The 17,909-nt window shown below is 39.0% G+C and overlaps 1 protein-coding gene across 4 annotated transcripts in view; it reads left to right on the forward strand.

Moving 5' to 3' along the window:
* The first annotated feature begins 391 nt into the window (after positions 1-391).
* Positions 392-17,909, forward strand: part of LOC114481165 (SH3 and multiple ankyrin repeat domains protein 1-like) — a 41,493-nt gene continuing 23,975 nt past the window's right edge. For 3 of the 4 annotated variants that reach the window (XM_028475671.1, XM_028475673.1, XM_028475672.1), the window contains exons 1-6: positions 405-760; positions 11,155-11,719; positions 13,711-13,914; positions 16,779-16,850; positions 16,929-17,037; positions 17,175-17,326. In XM_028475671.1, coding sequence (XP_028331472.1) covers positions 11,258-11,719; positions 13,711-13,914; positions 16,779-16,850; positions 16,929-17,037; positions 17,175-17,326 — 999 coding nt within the window. In that variant the 5' untranslated portion in view covers positions 405-760; positions 11,155-11,257. Of the gene's footprint in view, positions 761-11,154; positions 11,720-13,710; positions 13,915-16,778; positions 16,851-16,928; positions 17,038-17,174; positions 17,327-17,909 lie in introns of all 4 variants that reach the window. The other variant, XM_028475675.1, reaches the window with a different exon arrangement.

Raw genomic sequence — 17,909 nt, forward strand, 5'->3', positions numbered from 1 at the left:
CTGTCGTGGGATTTTTACCGAGCAACAAAAAATGACGTGACGAATGCAGCAGCAACATCTTTATGTTCTGCTACACGGATATTTAAATAAAAAAAAACTTGAAAGCAAGTCGCGGCAGCCCTGAAAAGCTGTCAGCATCAAGAAAAAAGAAAAAAAAGGGGGCTCATTGAATTGTACATGTCCATCTGCGGAGTGTGTGAGTCAGGGTGGAATCACAGCGCAGTCAAGTGTGAGTGTGTTTGATGGATACTGTGTCTGAAATAATAGGCTGGAGAGGCTGGAATATGGTGGTGAGGGAGGACAAAAGGACCGTAAGAGAGAGAGATGTGGAAAAATTGGAGCTAATTGAATAGAAGAGCACTTGGGTGCACAAAAACAGACACATAGATGGTGAAAAGAGAGTACAACACAGAGAAGAAGGGGAGCAGAGGAAGAAGATCAATCTGGCATGTCAGAGAGAGAGAGAGTGAGTGAATGTGTGTGGAGAAGAGGAGAGAGACAGAGCTGTATCAGGGCACAGAGTAGGTTAAAGTGTGTGAATGAAAAGGAGGGGGAGTGGTTGCTCGGTACAGTACCTCGAGCTTCCTCAGGCAGAAGCATTTTTAAAGGAAAGAGGGAAAGAAAGGGAAAACGATTGGATTTTGCCACCTTTTTTTAATGGTAATCTTGAACACTTTTTTACTTGTTTGGGTTTCATTAGAAGGGCCAGTACGGATACAACAAAGAGCGACGCAGCCTGGAGTGAACACCAAGTTTAAAGGTATCTGTTTCTTTTCCTCTAAGTCCTTTTACTGTCTGGAATTTTATTGACAAATCCTTTCTATATCATTGCCTCACATTGATGCAATATGTGTTTGATAGAAAGTAACATTGTAATAGTGTTTAAATGCCGTTTGGGGAAATAAAACAAATGAATGAATTCCCTGTAGTGTGAGGAGAAACTTATAGAATGGGGTGCAGCTGAAAATATAGTGAAAAGACACTTGGGAATAGCGTCCTGTGAGGTTTGATTCACATGTTTGATGCAGGTGGGAGGGAAAGCAAAGTGGGACAAGGATCACAGTGTCTATAAGAAAACTCTGTAATAACGTTCACGTCTTTTCCAAACAGCTTTCAGGGCACCTGAGTAGATCAGGCTGCATATTTACATTATTAGACACAGTTTACAGCATCCGTAACCAAGGTTATGTGCATCTGTTTGCTTAGAGAAATTCTAATTACAAAGTGAGTGATGTTTTTAAGAGTGCACCAACACAGCTTCCTCTGAACTCAGTTGGAAGTAATGGAGAAAAGGTTACTTCACTAAATGAGTTTTCATGCAAATTCCTGCTTCATAGCCTAATCAAATCCTTTGAGACTAGTTAACACTCGGCTTTTTGTGAATTCAGCATCTTTACTGTAACTCCTAATGGTTATATAATCCCAATTCAGGGTTTTACACCCAATTCCCGAGACAGAAACATACTATCTGTAGTAAGTAACCAGGTGTTCCTGTAAAGCTCACATTTGTGCACTATCTGTAATGATACCTTCCAGCCTTTTACAGCACGGAACTGAGTGAGTTCACAGAAAACTGGATTTGAAATGAAAAGATGGGCAGAAGCAAATGGGAGCTGATCAACACCCACATTTCACACACTTCCTCAGCTGCAACTCTTCAGAACCATTGGCGGCTCGTAGTTAGACAGCTGGTGAAAAGGTGCAGACCCCTCCGAGGAGGACCTGTGAGAACTAAACCCTGTGATGTGCTGCGTGCTTATAGCTGAACGCCAGTGGTTTGTTCTTGCTCTGTGAACTCTCATCCTAATTGACTTTGCAAAGCCTCTCTTAACATTTCCTCACAGAGTAGTGCACAACAAGCAATGCAGGCTTTACAGGCATATTTTATTGCATTGGAAAATTGTGCCAGGGGGAACTCGTTTGGAAGCATAAAAACAAACAGGGCAATTTAGAGTCGAGCGGGCAAAATAAGATTAATGGCCTCCACAAAAGTGAGAAGAACTGATTATAATGGAAAAAAAATGAAATACAACAACTGGGTGGTGTTATCAATGCCAGGATGGCACAGAGTGATTTGCATGTGACTACCGCCAAAAGAGGGTTTATAGAACAATTGTGTGCGTGTGTGTGTGTCATTGTCCTCCTTTGGTTCAGACATTCTAGCCAAATCTGATCATTTTCTCAATTTTGGCACCATATCCTGGATTTCTATCCAACTCCTGCAGGAGGAGCAGAAGTCAATAAACAGACTGGTCAGTGTAGCAGATGTGATGGTGCTGTATAATGCTGTAACTCTGCTGCTGCGTTTACTGCGGAAGGACTGTACGACAAGCAAGCAACAAACTGAGAGAATAATCCAAAAGGGTTCAAACAGAATCTGTATGTGAGCTGCTGCAGCTGTATGGACTGGAATATAGTATATATTTAAATCAGCCCCATGGGAACATATAGAGTTATGAAAAGCTATGTGAATACAACAGTATTCACATGTACAATCAGGGTTATACACATGCATTACAAACCTACCATTTGGCTACATCTCCAAATGGCATAGGAACCCATTTTAATGTACGGATACATACTGTACATATTCAAATTATTTCCATTTTTAGTGTACATGGATCCTTTATTACTTTGAACATCTTTGATCGTTTTCTCTATTGGGGTTTCATTGTATACAAAGAGTTTTTTGTTCCTTTTTGTTTTTATTTCTTGTCCCAAACAAATAAATGAAATGGAAATTAAATTATTAATGAGTCAGGATTTATTGCATTCTCACTATTGTAGATTTTATAACTCGTCCCCAAAATTTAGTCCGATCTTTATCAATCAGGGAACCCCAGCGGACACAATAATGACACTCCTACTTTCCTCTGGTGTTTTTGTAAGTTTAACGAATATTGATTAATTGGCAAAATTATGTTAAATTTTCTCATTTGAACCCATTGGAACGGTGAACACAGTGCCCCCTGCTGTTAGTCATTATATTCCAGTTCACTGTATTATTCTGATGGGTTATACTGGCTCCAAGAGGTAAATATGACTCTGAGGAGTTAAGGTCTTTTATCCTCACTCCTCATTTTCTCGGGGCAATGCAGTTCGTCCAGTTAACTTTATTATGTTCTTTCTAAGAAATTCAGGTAAACTCATTGTTATGCTCATTAAAAGGAGCACTTGAGTAGAGCTGTTTCTCCTGACTCTGCAGGCTTTTCATCACTACGTACAGGAAGAGTTCCCCTGGGGCTTGATCTGAAAGGTTGCCATAAGCCAGCAAAATAGAAGCACATCTACCATTATGAAAACTTACCTTTGCACCATCAAATCGTCTATAGTCTAATCACATTAGGAGCTCGTATAGATATAAAAAAATCATATTCCAGATGCTGTGATTGCAAAAACTTTCAATAAAAACATCACTGGGTCGAATACACAGGTTATTTCTTCTAGGCAAGCAAAATATTACCCAACAGTAGTGCTGAACAAACAACTGTGTTTGTTTGAGCTCAGTGACAACTTCCTACCCTTCAGTTAAAAACAAACATCCAACATCAAATACATTACCAGAATGTTATTTGTTAAAGGGGGATTTCTACAAAGAAAGATACCCATCTGTCAGTAAACTCTGACTACAGTTTAAGAGCATGCATTGATATATGTTTGTTTTTTCAGTTCATGTGTACGTGTTTGTAGAGGCTTTTAGGTAGCTCATTTGTAGGCATGCACTGAATATTCAGTGGCCAAATATATTCGGCCGAATATTGCAAAAAAAGCCACATTCGGCCTTTGGTTTAGTGAGTAAAAAGCAAGACCGAATAGTAGCGTGTGACGCAATGACGCAATCAAACAACGTGCAGTGATTTTATGTCGGAAAAGTGTGTGCACGTTGCTGCAGAACCAGAGCAGCAGCAGCAGCTCCTCCTTTCGGGGTACAAACACAGCCAGACTCTCCTTTCCGCTTACCGCTCTCCGTCACCACGTAAACGTTGGAAGCCGCCCAACTCGCCCGTTTGGAGCTGACTTTTTACAAAATGTGGAATAACAAGGGAGGGAGGAAACATAACTTTTTCAACTTTGGCCCTCTGAATTAGGCTAAAGGAATGTATATCCCTTTTTCATCATACCTCCCCTTTAATGCACTTTAATTTTTTTTTTTGGAATGCATGTTTTGTTTTATTTGAACGGCTAATATAAATGAAAAACTTTGTTGTGCTTTTTTTTAACCGGAAAGGCTACTGGAATATCTAAAAAATTGTCAGAATATTCAATAAACATTTACTTTCTTTAAAAAAAACATGTCCAAAAATGTATTCTAGGCTATTCATCCACTATTAAAAAAAATTGTGAAAAACTTAACAACCTCATCCGATATTTGGTATTTGGCCAAGTGTTTATATGTTATTCGGCTTCGCCCACAAATTTTCATTTTGGTGCATCCCTACTCATTTGACAGTTGAAGGAAAGAGTAAATTCTTCATTCAAAGTCAAGCGATTAGGATTGACACGTCTTCCGGTCGGTAGCCAATTTCTCTTGATTACATGGACATTGAATGAACTGTAATGAAGCTTGACAGGCATCGACATGGTGCTCACTTTGTCAACCATGTCTAACAGTTTTTTTATTAGCATCTTGTTGACTTTTGTCTCTCAGTGTTATCGTTTATGTCACGGGGAGTGTGAGGTAAGTAACACTGTCAGTTGTAGAAAGTAATGTTGTGGCTTTTTACCAGCATAAAATCAATCATAAAGGCTGAAACTTGCACTCATCTCTGTATGTCTGTGCAATGCTTTTATTGTATCTGACGCTTGGGGTGTGTTGGTGCTTTGGGATGAATCCATTTTGAAACAATGGCATTGAAAGAGCTCAGCGAAAGAAGGAAGCTTACCTGTGCTCTGCTGCTTAGACATCAGTTTATAATTAAGACAAAACCAGGTTACTAAACCAGGTATTAGCCCTAGTATTCAGTAGGAAGTGCTGCCCTAAATACAATGACAGCTTACTATGGTTGTCTTTATTCTGCAAAAACCCTCAGATGTAGTCGGGAAGGACCTGTAAAATGAGAATATGGTCATCACATTTTTTTGTGGACTTTGTGAGTCTCAAAGAAAGTATAATAAATAGGAAGCTTAGTTAGTCCATGTTATCTACATTAAGATGCACGTATCCCTCTTGACGTATCGCCATTTATGTTCTGTACAAAGCATTGAGTGTTTTATCAATGTGGGATTAAATATGGGCTGGTTAATTTACATGCCTGAAGATAATCAGTATCCTGTTTTTAGTTAGTGTAACATAAAAGAGGTTTGGCTTCAATCAACCACCTTCTGCCGCAAAAAAGGAAGAAAATCATTTGACGCTCAAATGATGTAATTAGATTTGTAATGGGAGAGTCCTGTTATGTAGTAAGAGATAGAGTTGTTGGCTTTTTCTCACTGTCCACACTATGTTTTTGCCTTGGCCTCGGTATTGTATCAAACATTAGAAGAGGAAAGAACTCAATATCTAAATAGGTATCCACTGTGTCTGCGCTGCAGGTCTCCTGGTTCATGGCACCAATTTAAACCTCTGTGAGGCCCTCGGAGCACACTTCACCTGACCTATTTACAGTATAGTCAGTGTGAAGGGGAAGATGCAGTATACATTACTGCGACCACCGGGCAAGCTGGTACTGGCTAAACAGATGTGTTTCTCTGCAGCCTAAACACCTCTGGGTTGTACATGCAACCACACACACACACACACACACGTATGCAGATGTATGCAATGCAATGCACACGTGCTGCAAGCTACAAGCAAGTAGCTTGTGACCTAAGTAGACAAGTGTGTCCCCTTTTTCCTAAAAAAAGACCGTCCTCTGTGAGGAGGTGCTGTGGGAGGGATCCAGTTTGCACGTAGATCAAACACATAAGACACAAAGATAAGTGTGAAATGAAGAGCCAGGGGTGATCATTTAAATCTTCCACTTAATTCCTGATTAGCAAGGTTATTAATATTGTTTGATTAGCATCAGATAAACATTTGATTAGAACGCATCTGCTCGTGCGTGATATGAGCATTTCTGTGTTCCCGCTGATGAAAAATGCCTGATACCTTGGCTTTGTGGCGGGTACATTTAATGCTGGGATTATCTGTCAGCAAAATTAATCAAACCCCTGGTGATTGTCAACTTAGAGTATGCATTTCAGATGATTTCATCAAGCACAGATTTAATTACCAACGGCCTTGTCTCATCAAATCTGTACAGTACGAATATAAAGCCCGTCAATATAAGATTAATTTATTCTTCATCTGTAGCTGGTTTTTTAAAGGATCCCAGGGGTCTGCTGGTGCTCATTCCAGCTCTCACTGTGCACAAAGCAGGGTATACCATGGGCGAGATGCCAGTCCATCGCAGACGTTCTGCTTGAATTAATCGTATAAACTGGCATATATAGCACCGCTTATAAACATTAGCCTCCCCCCCCCCCACCACCACCCTACCAAGTGGCCGTGCTGCACCATTCATATTAATCTAATGTTAATGACTCACACAATCCATCCATCTATCCATCCATCCTATGCTGAAGTAGACCTTGAGAGATGCTATAGGGTGGAGACCCAGTCAACGACAGAGATACAGAGGACAGAACTTGGCTGCTCCACTTTAGCAGGACGTAAAAGTGGGACAATCTGTTCCTTGGATGATCTCCAATTCTACTTTCTGGGGACCACTACACTGAAAATATATCTACACATGCTGTCCTACATGGAAGACGAGGGGTGACAAAGAGAAAGAGAGAAGCCTATACTAATGATCATTAAACATTTTATAGAATTGAATACTTCTACAGAAGTAGCCGTTCCTTAAAAAATATTTGTGGTGAAAATGATATTTAATAATTTATACATAGACAATTACAACTATATTTAACCTAAGACTACAATAATTAAATGCACAAACTGGCCAGTGTATGTGAATTTCTTACATGGCTAAATTCCACCCTTATTTGGCAGGGTTGATGTGTATTAATATTGATATCAACATGCATACATCATTCAGATTTTGCAGTCTGAATGACTGCATAGCAGATCCATCTCTGTCTATGATACTGTGATTAATCACTTCCGAATGCTCCATATCTGTTTCATTACCTCACTGTCAATGGACCCATAGCCCCACAGTCCACATCTACATCCACTGGAAAAACTGCCTTCATGGCTCCTGATCAACAAATGTCACACTTTCATTTTAACCACCAGGAACAAAATTGTCATGTACTGTAACAATGTTTTTGTTTGTTTAGGAGAAATAATTAAATTTGGATTTGCATGCCATCATATTGGATGGTTATTTATTTTAATATTAACAGTCATACAGTAATAAAAAATAATTCCATATAAATTGATTTTTGTAAGCTCCAATATTTTGACTATTTTTAGCCTGTAGACAATGATAATTGTGTTATATGAGATGACTACATTCTCAAATCTAAAATCAACCGCTGTTATTAACTTGCTGAGTTTATCCATGTAGCCTTTCTCAGTACATATTCAAATGATAATCATTTATTACATTTCTAGCCTTTGTTGGTTCATTTTCATTTATCCTTTACAGCGTGTGAAGTGCTTTTGCAGCTGTAATAACCCAAACTTCTCAACTGTGGGATGAGTGAAATTATATAAATCATGTATCCAAGTTGTATTAACATCATCACATCATCAGCAAATGTTGATGTGAAAAGTGGCCTAAGCATTTTTGATTGACTTTCAGGTTGTACGAACAAAATTCCCACATTGGAAATTCATATTAAAGAACATCTCAAGGGAATGTAGGGACAAAAATAAGGCTAAAAGTCAGAACTTGAAGATCAGATTTCACAGTCATCACATTGAAGTGGAATCTGGCTGTTCAGTTGCAATAAAAAAAACAAGAGATTGTATAATCGACCGATGCTGCATTGCATGGTTTATTTACAAAAACAAGCAAAACAAAATGACGGGTGTGAGAAACAAGTTGCGGATGAGTCCAAAGTGCGTCTGTCTTGTCCTCACATGACAACTCATTCATCACTACTCTTTTCCTCTTTGTGATTACTCTGCTTTATACAAACTACAACTCTCACCACTGATCTCCCTTGTGCGTTCCTCTTTAGCTTTCACATCCCAATCAACGGGCATGTCCCGTCCCCTTTAGTTCTTTATCTTGCTGCGCTCACACTCAATGATTTTCAATATTTAATGAGGCTTTGTTCATAAATCAGGCTCATCTATTCCCACCCGGTGTACTTGAATGATAGCGCTAATCTTCATCCGCCTTTCAGTGGTGGTTACAAATCATGTTTAGTCAGCATTTGATTAAAACACTTTTTGTCAATCTTCCAAAAATGGGCAGGGGTAGGCCTCGTTATATGCATGCTGTATACTGTACATGAGAAAAAAACCCAACAAATGCCAGTTTACTTTTGAAGTATGCATAGGTTCTTGTGAACTGCTATTTTAAGCTAGTCTTATCTGAAGTTTTAGTTGCACAGAATTAGCATAAACTGCCACTAAAACAATTATCACTTGTGTTCCTATTATGGTGTTCAGAAGTAATGCATTAGCTGATCGTTTGAGCAATGAGATATGGATGAAAACGACTGTTTAGAGGCTTCATAATTATATTGCATGGTTGCACTGAAAAGCTTGATGTTGGTATTGTAAACAGATAGAGTATGATCAAGGGTAGGCCTGGGCAATATATCGAGATTAAAGATGGCAATAAAGAAAATTACAATATTGCCTATAACAATATACAGGTGTATATATATATTTTATAGCTTATTTTGTAATAAAATACTTGTTTTAATAGACACTGCTTTTGCCACTTCTCAGAACAACATGAAAAGCTCAGTTAAATGGATCTCTGAGTGCGTTCTAACCCCGACCTTCGCCTAAACAAGCGACACTACAGAACTCGCTCACACGTGCTGTCCCTTAGAGAAGAAAAAATCAAAAGTGGCACATATTATGTAGCCGTTTGTTCATAAATGTGCATGTGTCGCATTTTGCATCAGCAGATATAACCCAGTATTGTCATTATTGAGTTAAAAATATTGAAATTTACATTGTATATTACTATTTTGAGACAAAAATATTGAGTTGTGAATTTTGGTCTGTAACGCCCAGCCCTAATTGAGGGTTGTTGTTTTTCAGCTAAAGGGATACTCAACCCAAATGACAAAGACAGCTCTGCTAAAAGACTATCATGTGTAAACTTTATTCATGAGAATGAGAGGTGATTCTGAATCTGCATTTGCAATGAAAAGTACTTTAAACGCTTGCGGGGGACAAGCTGTGATGTAGTCATTACTTTTTTACATGGGAATGTTTCATCGTAAGTATAAAATAAACGTTTTGCATCTTTAAACAGTTTGGGAAATGGGTTTTCTGAAATTGTATTGTTTTATTCATTGTTCTAAATCTGTTGATTTGAAAGCATTGAGGATTATATCTTTCCCAGTGTTTATACTGTGGCTCTACTTTCCGGAATGTGTGTTTGATGTCTGGCTGTCCGTTGGCTTTTCCATCTCTACAAACCGTGCTATGTATGTCAACTGTAAACACCTGTAGATGCTACCTTATGTCTCTCTAAATGCTGTTTTAACACATCTAATTATCAACCAGATAGAGTATTGGCAGTTTGAGTTGTGTCTCCATGAGCTCCATCTGTCCATGTGAGCTTTTTGACATCTATTCTGACCACCACACTGCTAGTGATGGGAGATTCCCTGCGTCACTCTCCATTATTGTTATGGCTGTTGACAATGGTCCAAGTCTGCATGATGGCAAAAGCCCTTTTTAGCCAGACGTCACCAGGAAAGCCTGGAAAGAGCAGATGGAGGCACCCATGTGGCCAACACTAAAGCACTGTGAGCCAGTACGAGAATCTTAAAGTCAATTCTCACCCTGGTTTGAAAGAGTGTTGGTGATGGAGTTGATGTATCTACAGCTAAAGATCAAAGACCGTGTCAGAAAAGACATGCTGTAGCTCAATATTGTTTTATATAAATTATTTTAAAAATCCACAGGCAGTTTTACCTTTCCTTTTTGTGATTAAAAGAAAAAATAAATAAATAAATAAAGTTTAAACTTTAGATTTAAAGAATAAAATCCACCACACGGAGCCCACGGTGCTTTCTCTCTCTCAGTGCTCGAGCCAGACGACCGCCCACCCTGAGTCTGCTTGTGTTGGTGTTTTTTTTCTCTTTTTACCACTCACGCCAAGAACCTAAAATAGAAGTAACCATCTCTACTATGCTGTCATGTATGAGCCTTACTGCATACAATAAAAAAAGACAACAATTTAGCCTTTAAACATGCAACATGAAATTCTTAGTTACCGGATAGCAACACACTTTCCAATTTACCTTATTTTTGCCATTTTCAATATTTACAGTCATTAGTAAATTACTAATGATTTTTTTTTTAACCCTAAATGTATTTTCCAGTGAGTTATCTTCCAATCATTTCGAAAAAAGGACAATTGGCTGAAACCATTAGTCAGTTATTAGTCATAATTGAAGTCTTTCATTGGTCCATTGAATGCTGAGATGGAAATGGGAAGAATATTCATTGCAAAATATCTTTTTTGAGTGAGACGACTAGCAATTACCAGTTGAACTAAGTAACATCAGATATTCTCTGTTTGAATGTTCACTGAGGAATTGTTTTTCAACACTTTGGGTTCCTGAACATTCAAATTAGATTCACAATACACTCCAAGTCTCTCTCTTTCTCAGGGTGTAATTTTTCTTTAAGACGATCCCATTCACCTGTTAGCCCCTGGGCTGTAGCTTGCCTCAACAGAAGGTTTACCTCATTATCACAAAGTAACAATGATCATGACCTCTGGAGATGCCAAAGATCACATCCAACTTGCACCTTTGATGCAAATTCACAGGGTTTTATATTTAGCTTGTCTTTCATCAGCCTGCTATTCCCCAATGCATTCCCAGTGGCTAAATGGGAAATGTGGACCAGCTCTGTGCTAATTCACACATGTGGACTAAATAGCATTGCCAGTGGCTTGATCGTGCTTTTCACATACTAGAATTGAACATGCTTGATTTTAGCCTGGAACACAAAATACAAGTTTAATAACCAAAGTTAACATCTTCTTTACTTTTCTCCCACAGCTTGTTTAGGAGGATGGAGCCAGTGTCATTGGATAGCCATGTTTTGTCTCCATGACAGCTTTATCACGCAGCCCTCTCTGCAGTGAGCCCCGCACACCAAAGGATGCTGGGAAATAATGAGCACTTTTATCCCAGTCAGGATGGCAATGATGGGGAAGATGAAGAGGAGGAAGAGGAACCGAGAAGTGTAAACAGAAAAGGAGAAGGCGGGCGTGACACGGAGAATGGAGACGTAGAAGATCTGGAGGTGAAAGAAATGACAGGAGGACAACTGTCCTGGGAAGGGAAAGGTGACGAAGTGATGAAACCAGCAGCCATTGTGTACGGCAAACAAAGAGCAGAGCGGCCTCTGAGGCCCAGCAACCTGGCCAACAGAGTCATCAATTACACAGCCAATTTAGGCCAGCTACACCGACAGGTAGCCAATAAACAGCAGCAGCAGCATCTCTTAGCTAGAAAGAGGCTAGCTATGATGGAGCGCAGCATGACCACTATGACTCCCCTGGAGGACACTTTCATGACCATGATGGTGTTTCGCATCGGGATCCCTGACATCAAACAAACAGTAGGTGCACCTGGAATCATGGTCAATGTCTGTGTGTCAAATACATTCATTTAATAGTCGCAATAACTTTTTTCATTTGGTGGCTTCTCTTCTCAGATAAATACTTTCAACAAGTAGATGTTTTATGGGGCAGTGGTTCCCAAACTTTTCACAGTCCCGTACCCCTCCAGACATTTAACCTGAACCCATGTGCCCCCTACACCTGCACACCTAAAAACACAATAACATAATGTCAGATACAGTGTAGCCCTACAGTGAAATTTGTCTCTGAATTTTACCTATCCTGTTGAGGAATGATATGTATATATATATACAATAAAAAGTAATAATATTCTGTACGCACACATGAAAAACATATTTATTCAGAATTATCACTTGTTTGCAATTAATGGCATTTTCACGAAAGAATGAATTCTACCAAACATTTGTTGATTGAACATATAGCAAATAATACAGCATATTTATTAGCCTGAAACCGTGAAAAACAGTACAACTTGCTACAACTTTAATGTAATGAATTTGCTCACCACAAAAGGGCATCTTGTGTAATTTGTGGCAATGCATGGAGGCTCCTGACTGCTGCTCTATTTATAGCCTAGTTTCCAATGTTGTCAGACTGTTTTAAATTTTTATTCATGTACCTCACTTTAAGAACAGCCATGTGGGATGGACATTGTCCATTTTTCAATTTGTTATCGTTGTTTTTTTTTTAAAAAAAAAACAACTTATAAGGAACTGATTTGGAAATAAAAGTTCAGCAAAAACTTATTTTTGGGAAGTTAGGGGCTGACACTCAGTCGACATCTTGTGTACATCTGCTTTTGGGAAGATGTGATCACATTTAGTCTGAATTTAGTATCATTTCACACTTGTAGCAGCCCCCAGCTTCACAATAGTGGCAGGTGAGAATTGTCCAGCCCACATGTGATCCAGGTGAGAATAGGTGCTCCTGTATAACCCCCTCCCCTGGTTCCGCCCTCCCAACTCCCTGAACATGCCGAGCGTTCTACATGTCAGCTAATCTGCCCTCAATACAACAGTCATTTCTTTTTATCTAATTGGTTTTTAATGAGTTAGGGGAGAGCTGAGGAATTGAGTCTGGATAACGAAGATTTATGTGAAAATCATTGTTGCTGTCATGCTAGCCACAGGCATCACACCTAATTCTGTACAGACTCTCAGCATTCCAAAACCCACAGCTGGAAGGATATTGAGGTGAATTAAAGTCAGATAATCAGAAATGGAGTGAATATTAGAAGTTGTTAAGGAAGACGGAGAGGGGGAAAGACTGTTATAGGGGAAAGGGTTGGAAAAAAAAAAAAACTAAGTACCTTAAAAAGTCTTAGAAAGGCTGAGCAGTGGCACTGTACAGTCCACATTACTTTATACACTGCAGGGATCTCACGCACGCACGCACGCACGCACGCACACTGCACAAATACATCATAAACACACATGCACATATCCACAGCATGTGGTTTACCTCCTAGGAACACCAAGACATCACTATGGCAACGGGCGCCTGCCTCCACTAATGAATTGGTTGCCATGCCAATAGATTCAGCTTCACTATCCTAGTGGCTTAAGGGGGACGCAGGGGACATGGGGAACTTTGCTGAGCTGTGCAATTTCACACAGTTTGCTGTAATGGAACCACAGCAAAGGATAAATAAGACTCATGCAGGCAGCGTCCCCTCAGCTCTTTCATTCTGATGCTGACATCATACTGGAGGGGAACGTAACTCCTTCAATTTCCATAGTTAAATACATAAGAGTAATATTCATTTTCTGCACAAAACAGCTTTCCACGTGTCTATCATTTACAATGGACTAAAAAGTTAACAATTGATAAAAGATTTTCAAAGCCTATACTGAACTATATATGAACAATTATTGGTAACTTAAAAAGTTCATAAAGAAAAACTCACATAACAAGCATACTATCTGATCCAAACAGATAATCACTCTGCCCTGTGCTTTCTGACCATCAGAGGTATCTACAGTTTGACCAGGACTGCACAGTTTGGAACGCCAAGCAGCAGATCATCTGCTCGCTCACAGAGTCGCTGTGGGACGTCTATAACTACGGTCTCTTCCAGCCGGCTGGAGAAGGGCAGGATGCCAAGTTCTTGGAAGAAGAGCGACCCCTGCATGACTACTCACAGTCCTTGGAGAAAGGGGTTCCTTACCTGGAGGTATAGCCAAGATACATGTCACTGAGTGTCACTTTTATATACTTGAACATATTGATCAGGGTTGTAAGGCACTAGAGCTTATAATAGTCGATGTATGACAGCAGCAGCTACACACAGTTCATCACAAGTTAATATCCTGATTAGCTGGAGCTGCATCACAAAAATAAAATGGTGCACGCAAGCATTAATAGATGCAAATATTTAAAACTACACTTTAAATGCGATATAAGAAACACAACAGGTTTAAAACTTGCAGCTTTACTTTTCTTAAATCACAAAATAATTTCATATTGCATAGTTATAATCTTGCATCTGACTGATGCTGTAATAACAAGCTGAGATCTTTAACTATAATGTTTCCTTCTCTGCCCATAGACTCAGACAATCACTAACTTAGAACCAGAGGATCTATAAGAGGAATCTAAAAACAAATGCAGAGAGAACATGCAAACTCTGCACAGAAGTACCAGGGCCACCAAGTAGAGCTTGCACTCAAGAGCAATACACTTTCCCAATAATAATAATTTAAAAAAAACCCATTGCAATTCCCAAAAAAATCTAATTATTTTGTGCTTTATGACATCTAGATTTTTTTTTCTAATCTTTCTTTCAACAACAAAACAAATCCCCATAAATCACACTCTACATTAATAAACAGAGTTCTTCATCAAAGAAAGTAATTGTTTTTTCTATATTGTTTTACTTGGTAATGGAGTTTTTCTTTTCTTTTCTTTTCTTTTCTTACTCGAGTCATATTATATGACTCATTATGAAATGTAGTGTCCTTTGTGTCACAGTGCCCTCTGGTGGCCATGCTGCTGTAAATGCAGTCCAGCTGGGTGGGGCTTACAGTTTGCAATTGCAGCACTCTGTTGGCTTTAGAAAGCTCGTGCAGCATTCTTGACCAAGTTCCAGATGAGGGCGTGTCAGAAGACTGATGACATACATATACACTCACACAGTGTACACTATGTACAAGTTCACTCTGAAATGTTTCCCATGGCACATATTAGGAGTGCTTTATACACAAAAGATGCTGAAAAGTTGTGAGAATGACTGATGTGGTTAAAGAACAAGTCGACTGCACCATTTGTGGGATTTTGGTTTCGGTGAAGTTTCAAAGCTTCTTTGGATCAGACTTTCTTGTTGTTTTTGCCTCCTTTGTTGTATTTTAGCCAAGTCTCACATTTTCATACTGATTTCTTATGGCTATTTTCTTTCTGTAATGTTTTAGTGACAACTATATGCATGTTTATTCTCACAAGAAATTAAATAATGAATTTATTTTATTCCCTGATAGCACACATACATCTCGCCGACGTTGGCACGATGAATAAAGTTGCATCGGCGAGACATATTATGGAGAGCGTTTGCTCATTGGGCAGAAGTCGCGGAGACATCGGCGTTTGGACGATGGATTAAAGATGCTATCCTTAGTCGAGTATTTACTTAAATCTGATAGGAATATGGCAATATCACAACAACAACCAAAAAACAAAACAATATACTACCACTAAATAGCTTATTGTGTGTGGACAAAATAAAGAGAGACACAGTTCATGATCATAAATGTATTTTCAGCAGCACAAAAACAGCTTCATGGAAGTGACATTTTACAGTTCTACAATTTTATAAGTAGTATCACCAAAAAAACACACAAAATGACGCATTAGGAATAGAATGCCGACGCGCGATCTGAGGCCGACATCGGCAAGACGTATGCGTGCTATCTGGGTTGCATACCCCCAAAGACCCCACGAGGTACAGATACATTTCCCATTTATCTGACTTTCTTATCATGTGGAATCCTTGCTATTTGAAGGGCTTAAAGTGTTTTTTGGACAAAGCTTTTTCTTACATTTTTGGAGCTGCATGTGTTCCTGTCTTAAGGTTGGTCCTAAACCCCTGCTGTGGATTAGACTTCCATTAACTCTTATATTGCTTTGCTTATTGTGCTCATGGACCTGCTGGCCCCTAAACACAGGGCACCAAACCTCATATTACTGAGGAAAGCAGTCTGTCCTCCACGCCTGAGCTTTAATGTGTGGCTCTGCTCAGCAGTCGGCTGCAGATCTGAGACTTTTCACTCCAGCTGGTGAAAATGGTGCCGTTACAACATTGACTGAACATTCAGTCAGATGGTTTTCATTGAAAGGGTTTGTTTTTTGCTCAAAGGCAAAACAGTCTCAAGGTCGTATAGTGGTTTACACTGTTTTATTTAGGCAGTCACAAATTCCAACATGCCAATTGAATGCATGGGTTACTTTACAGTTTAGTTGATAAGGCCATTTTCTTGTTCTCCTGCAAGATCTTTTTTTTCTTCTTTTCTTTTTTAAGGGATGGAAATAATCACACTAATAGTGATTGATTTCAGCTACATGTCTGGCAAACTGTTGTATAGCCACCTGACGCATTATCAGAGAAATCATATTTAAAAAGTGCTCTCTGATGTATGTTGCTTTTTTTTTTTTTGGTGTGAAGTGGTTGGCTGTGATTAAAGATATAATCAGCATTACAGTTTTGTCGTTACCTAATCCAGCCAGACAAAAGATAGCAAACTTCTCCAAGGACGCTGATTCATCGCACCTTGTTTGCACTTTATTTTCTCATTTCTGTTTTGAGCTGTGGATCTTATTTCCCTGCACACGTTGTTTCTTCACAGTCTCACAAACTGTTAACCCTTTCTCCTGAAGCAAAACAAATAGGGAGGACTCAGAATAAGTAGCTCTCCCAGCAACTTATCTTTTGTTTTCTGTTTATAATGCATTGTTAAAACGCCGTTATCTCATCTATGCACATTGTAGCTAGAAATGCTTGTGTCGTATGATCATATTTCCTGACACATATCTTTTGTTCATCCTCAGTTTAGGTATAAAACCAGAGTTTATAAACAGACCAACTTAGACGAAAAGGCCCTCACCAAACTCAGCACGAAGGTATTTTCTTTTCTTTTTATTTCTTAAAATCACTGGAGTGTAACATTCCATTTATAACATTTTTCATCCATATTTCAGGCCAGTCTCAAGAAGTTTCTAGAATACATTCAAACGGGAGCAATAGAGAAAATAGCAAAAGCCCTCGATAAAGGTCTCGATCCGAATTTCCTCGACCCTGACAGCGGTGGTAAGTATCTCAGTTTGTGATTTTAGGTGGAAAACAGCAGTTATTAATAGCTTCATTATTACCCAGTGAGACTGCAAGTATCTCAGATTGTGTTGTGATGTGTTATTTATTTATTTGATCCTCTCCCTGTGGTTTAGAGACCCCGCTCTCTGTAGCCATGCAGTCAGGCCTGTCATTGGAGGGCGTGAGGCTTCTGGTTCAGGGCGGGGCTCACCTGGATTTCAGAAGCAGAGACGGGATGACTGCCGTGCACAAAGCCGTCAGAGCGCACAATCACACTGGGCTTCTGGTAGGGACTCTGCAACAAGTAATGCATAAGTGGAGTGATTATTGGACTGACATCATGAAAACGACTTCTAATAAACACTGTATATGTTTTCAATAAAACTTTAAACTAAATTATTGCATTTTACATCAGTTGAGGCTTGAAGAGATGATGTTCTATCTCATCTTTATTGGTAAGAGTCAACTTAGCTGTAAATATGTTTAAAACCTCTTCTAACTCATTAAAAGAATTCTACCGATGCATTGATTAGTCAATTAATTAATAAGTCAATCATTTCACAACTATTTCATTCTCGAACATCCTCTGTGTCACCGAGTTCATTGGCAAATGGAAATGTCACCTGTAGCTTCACTAACTAACCAAGCCAGTCACCTGTGTGCAAGACAGCAGCTGTTAGCGTTTACAGGCTGATTTCAAACCGTAAAAAATCCGTTAATAACACAAAAAAACACATTTTGCGTCCAGACACAATGGAGTCATTGGTAATTTGTTTTAAACAATAATTTATTGGATCCATAAGTGAAAAACTGATGTTTAAAAGTGCAATTTTTGTGTTAATTAGAGTGAAATTCAAAATGCTGTCAAA

The sequence above is a fragment of the Gouania willdenowi genome, chromosome 19 (genome assembly GCF_900634775.1).
Source record: "Gouania willdenowi chromosome 19, fGouWil2.1, whole genome shotgun sequence".
Taxonomy (NCBI): Eukaryota; Metazoa; Chordata; class Actinopteri; order Blenniiformes; family Gobiesocidae; genus Gouania; species Gouania willdenowi.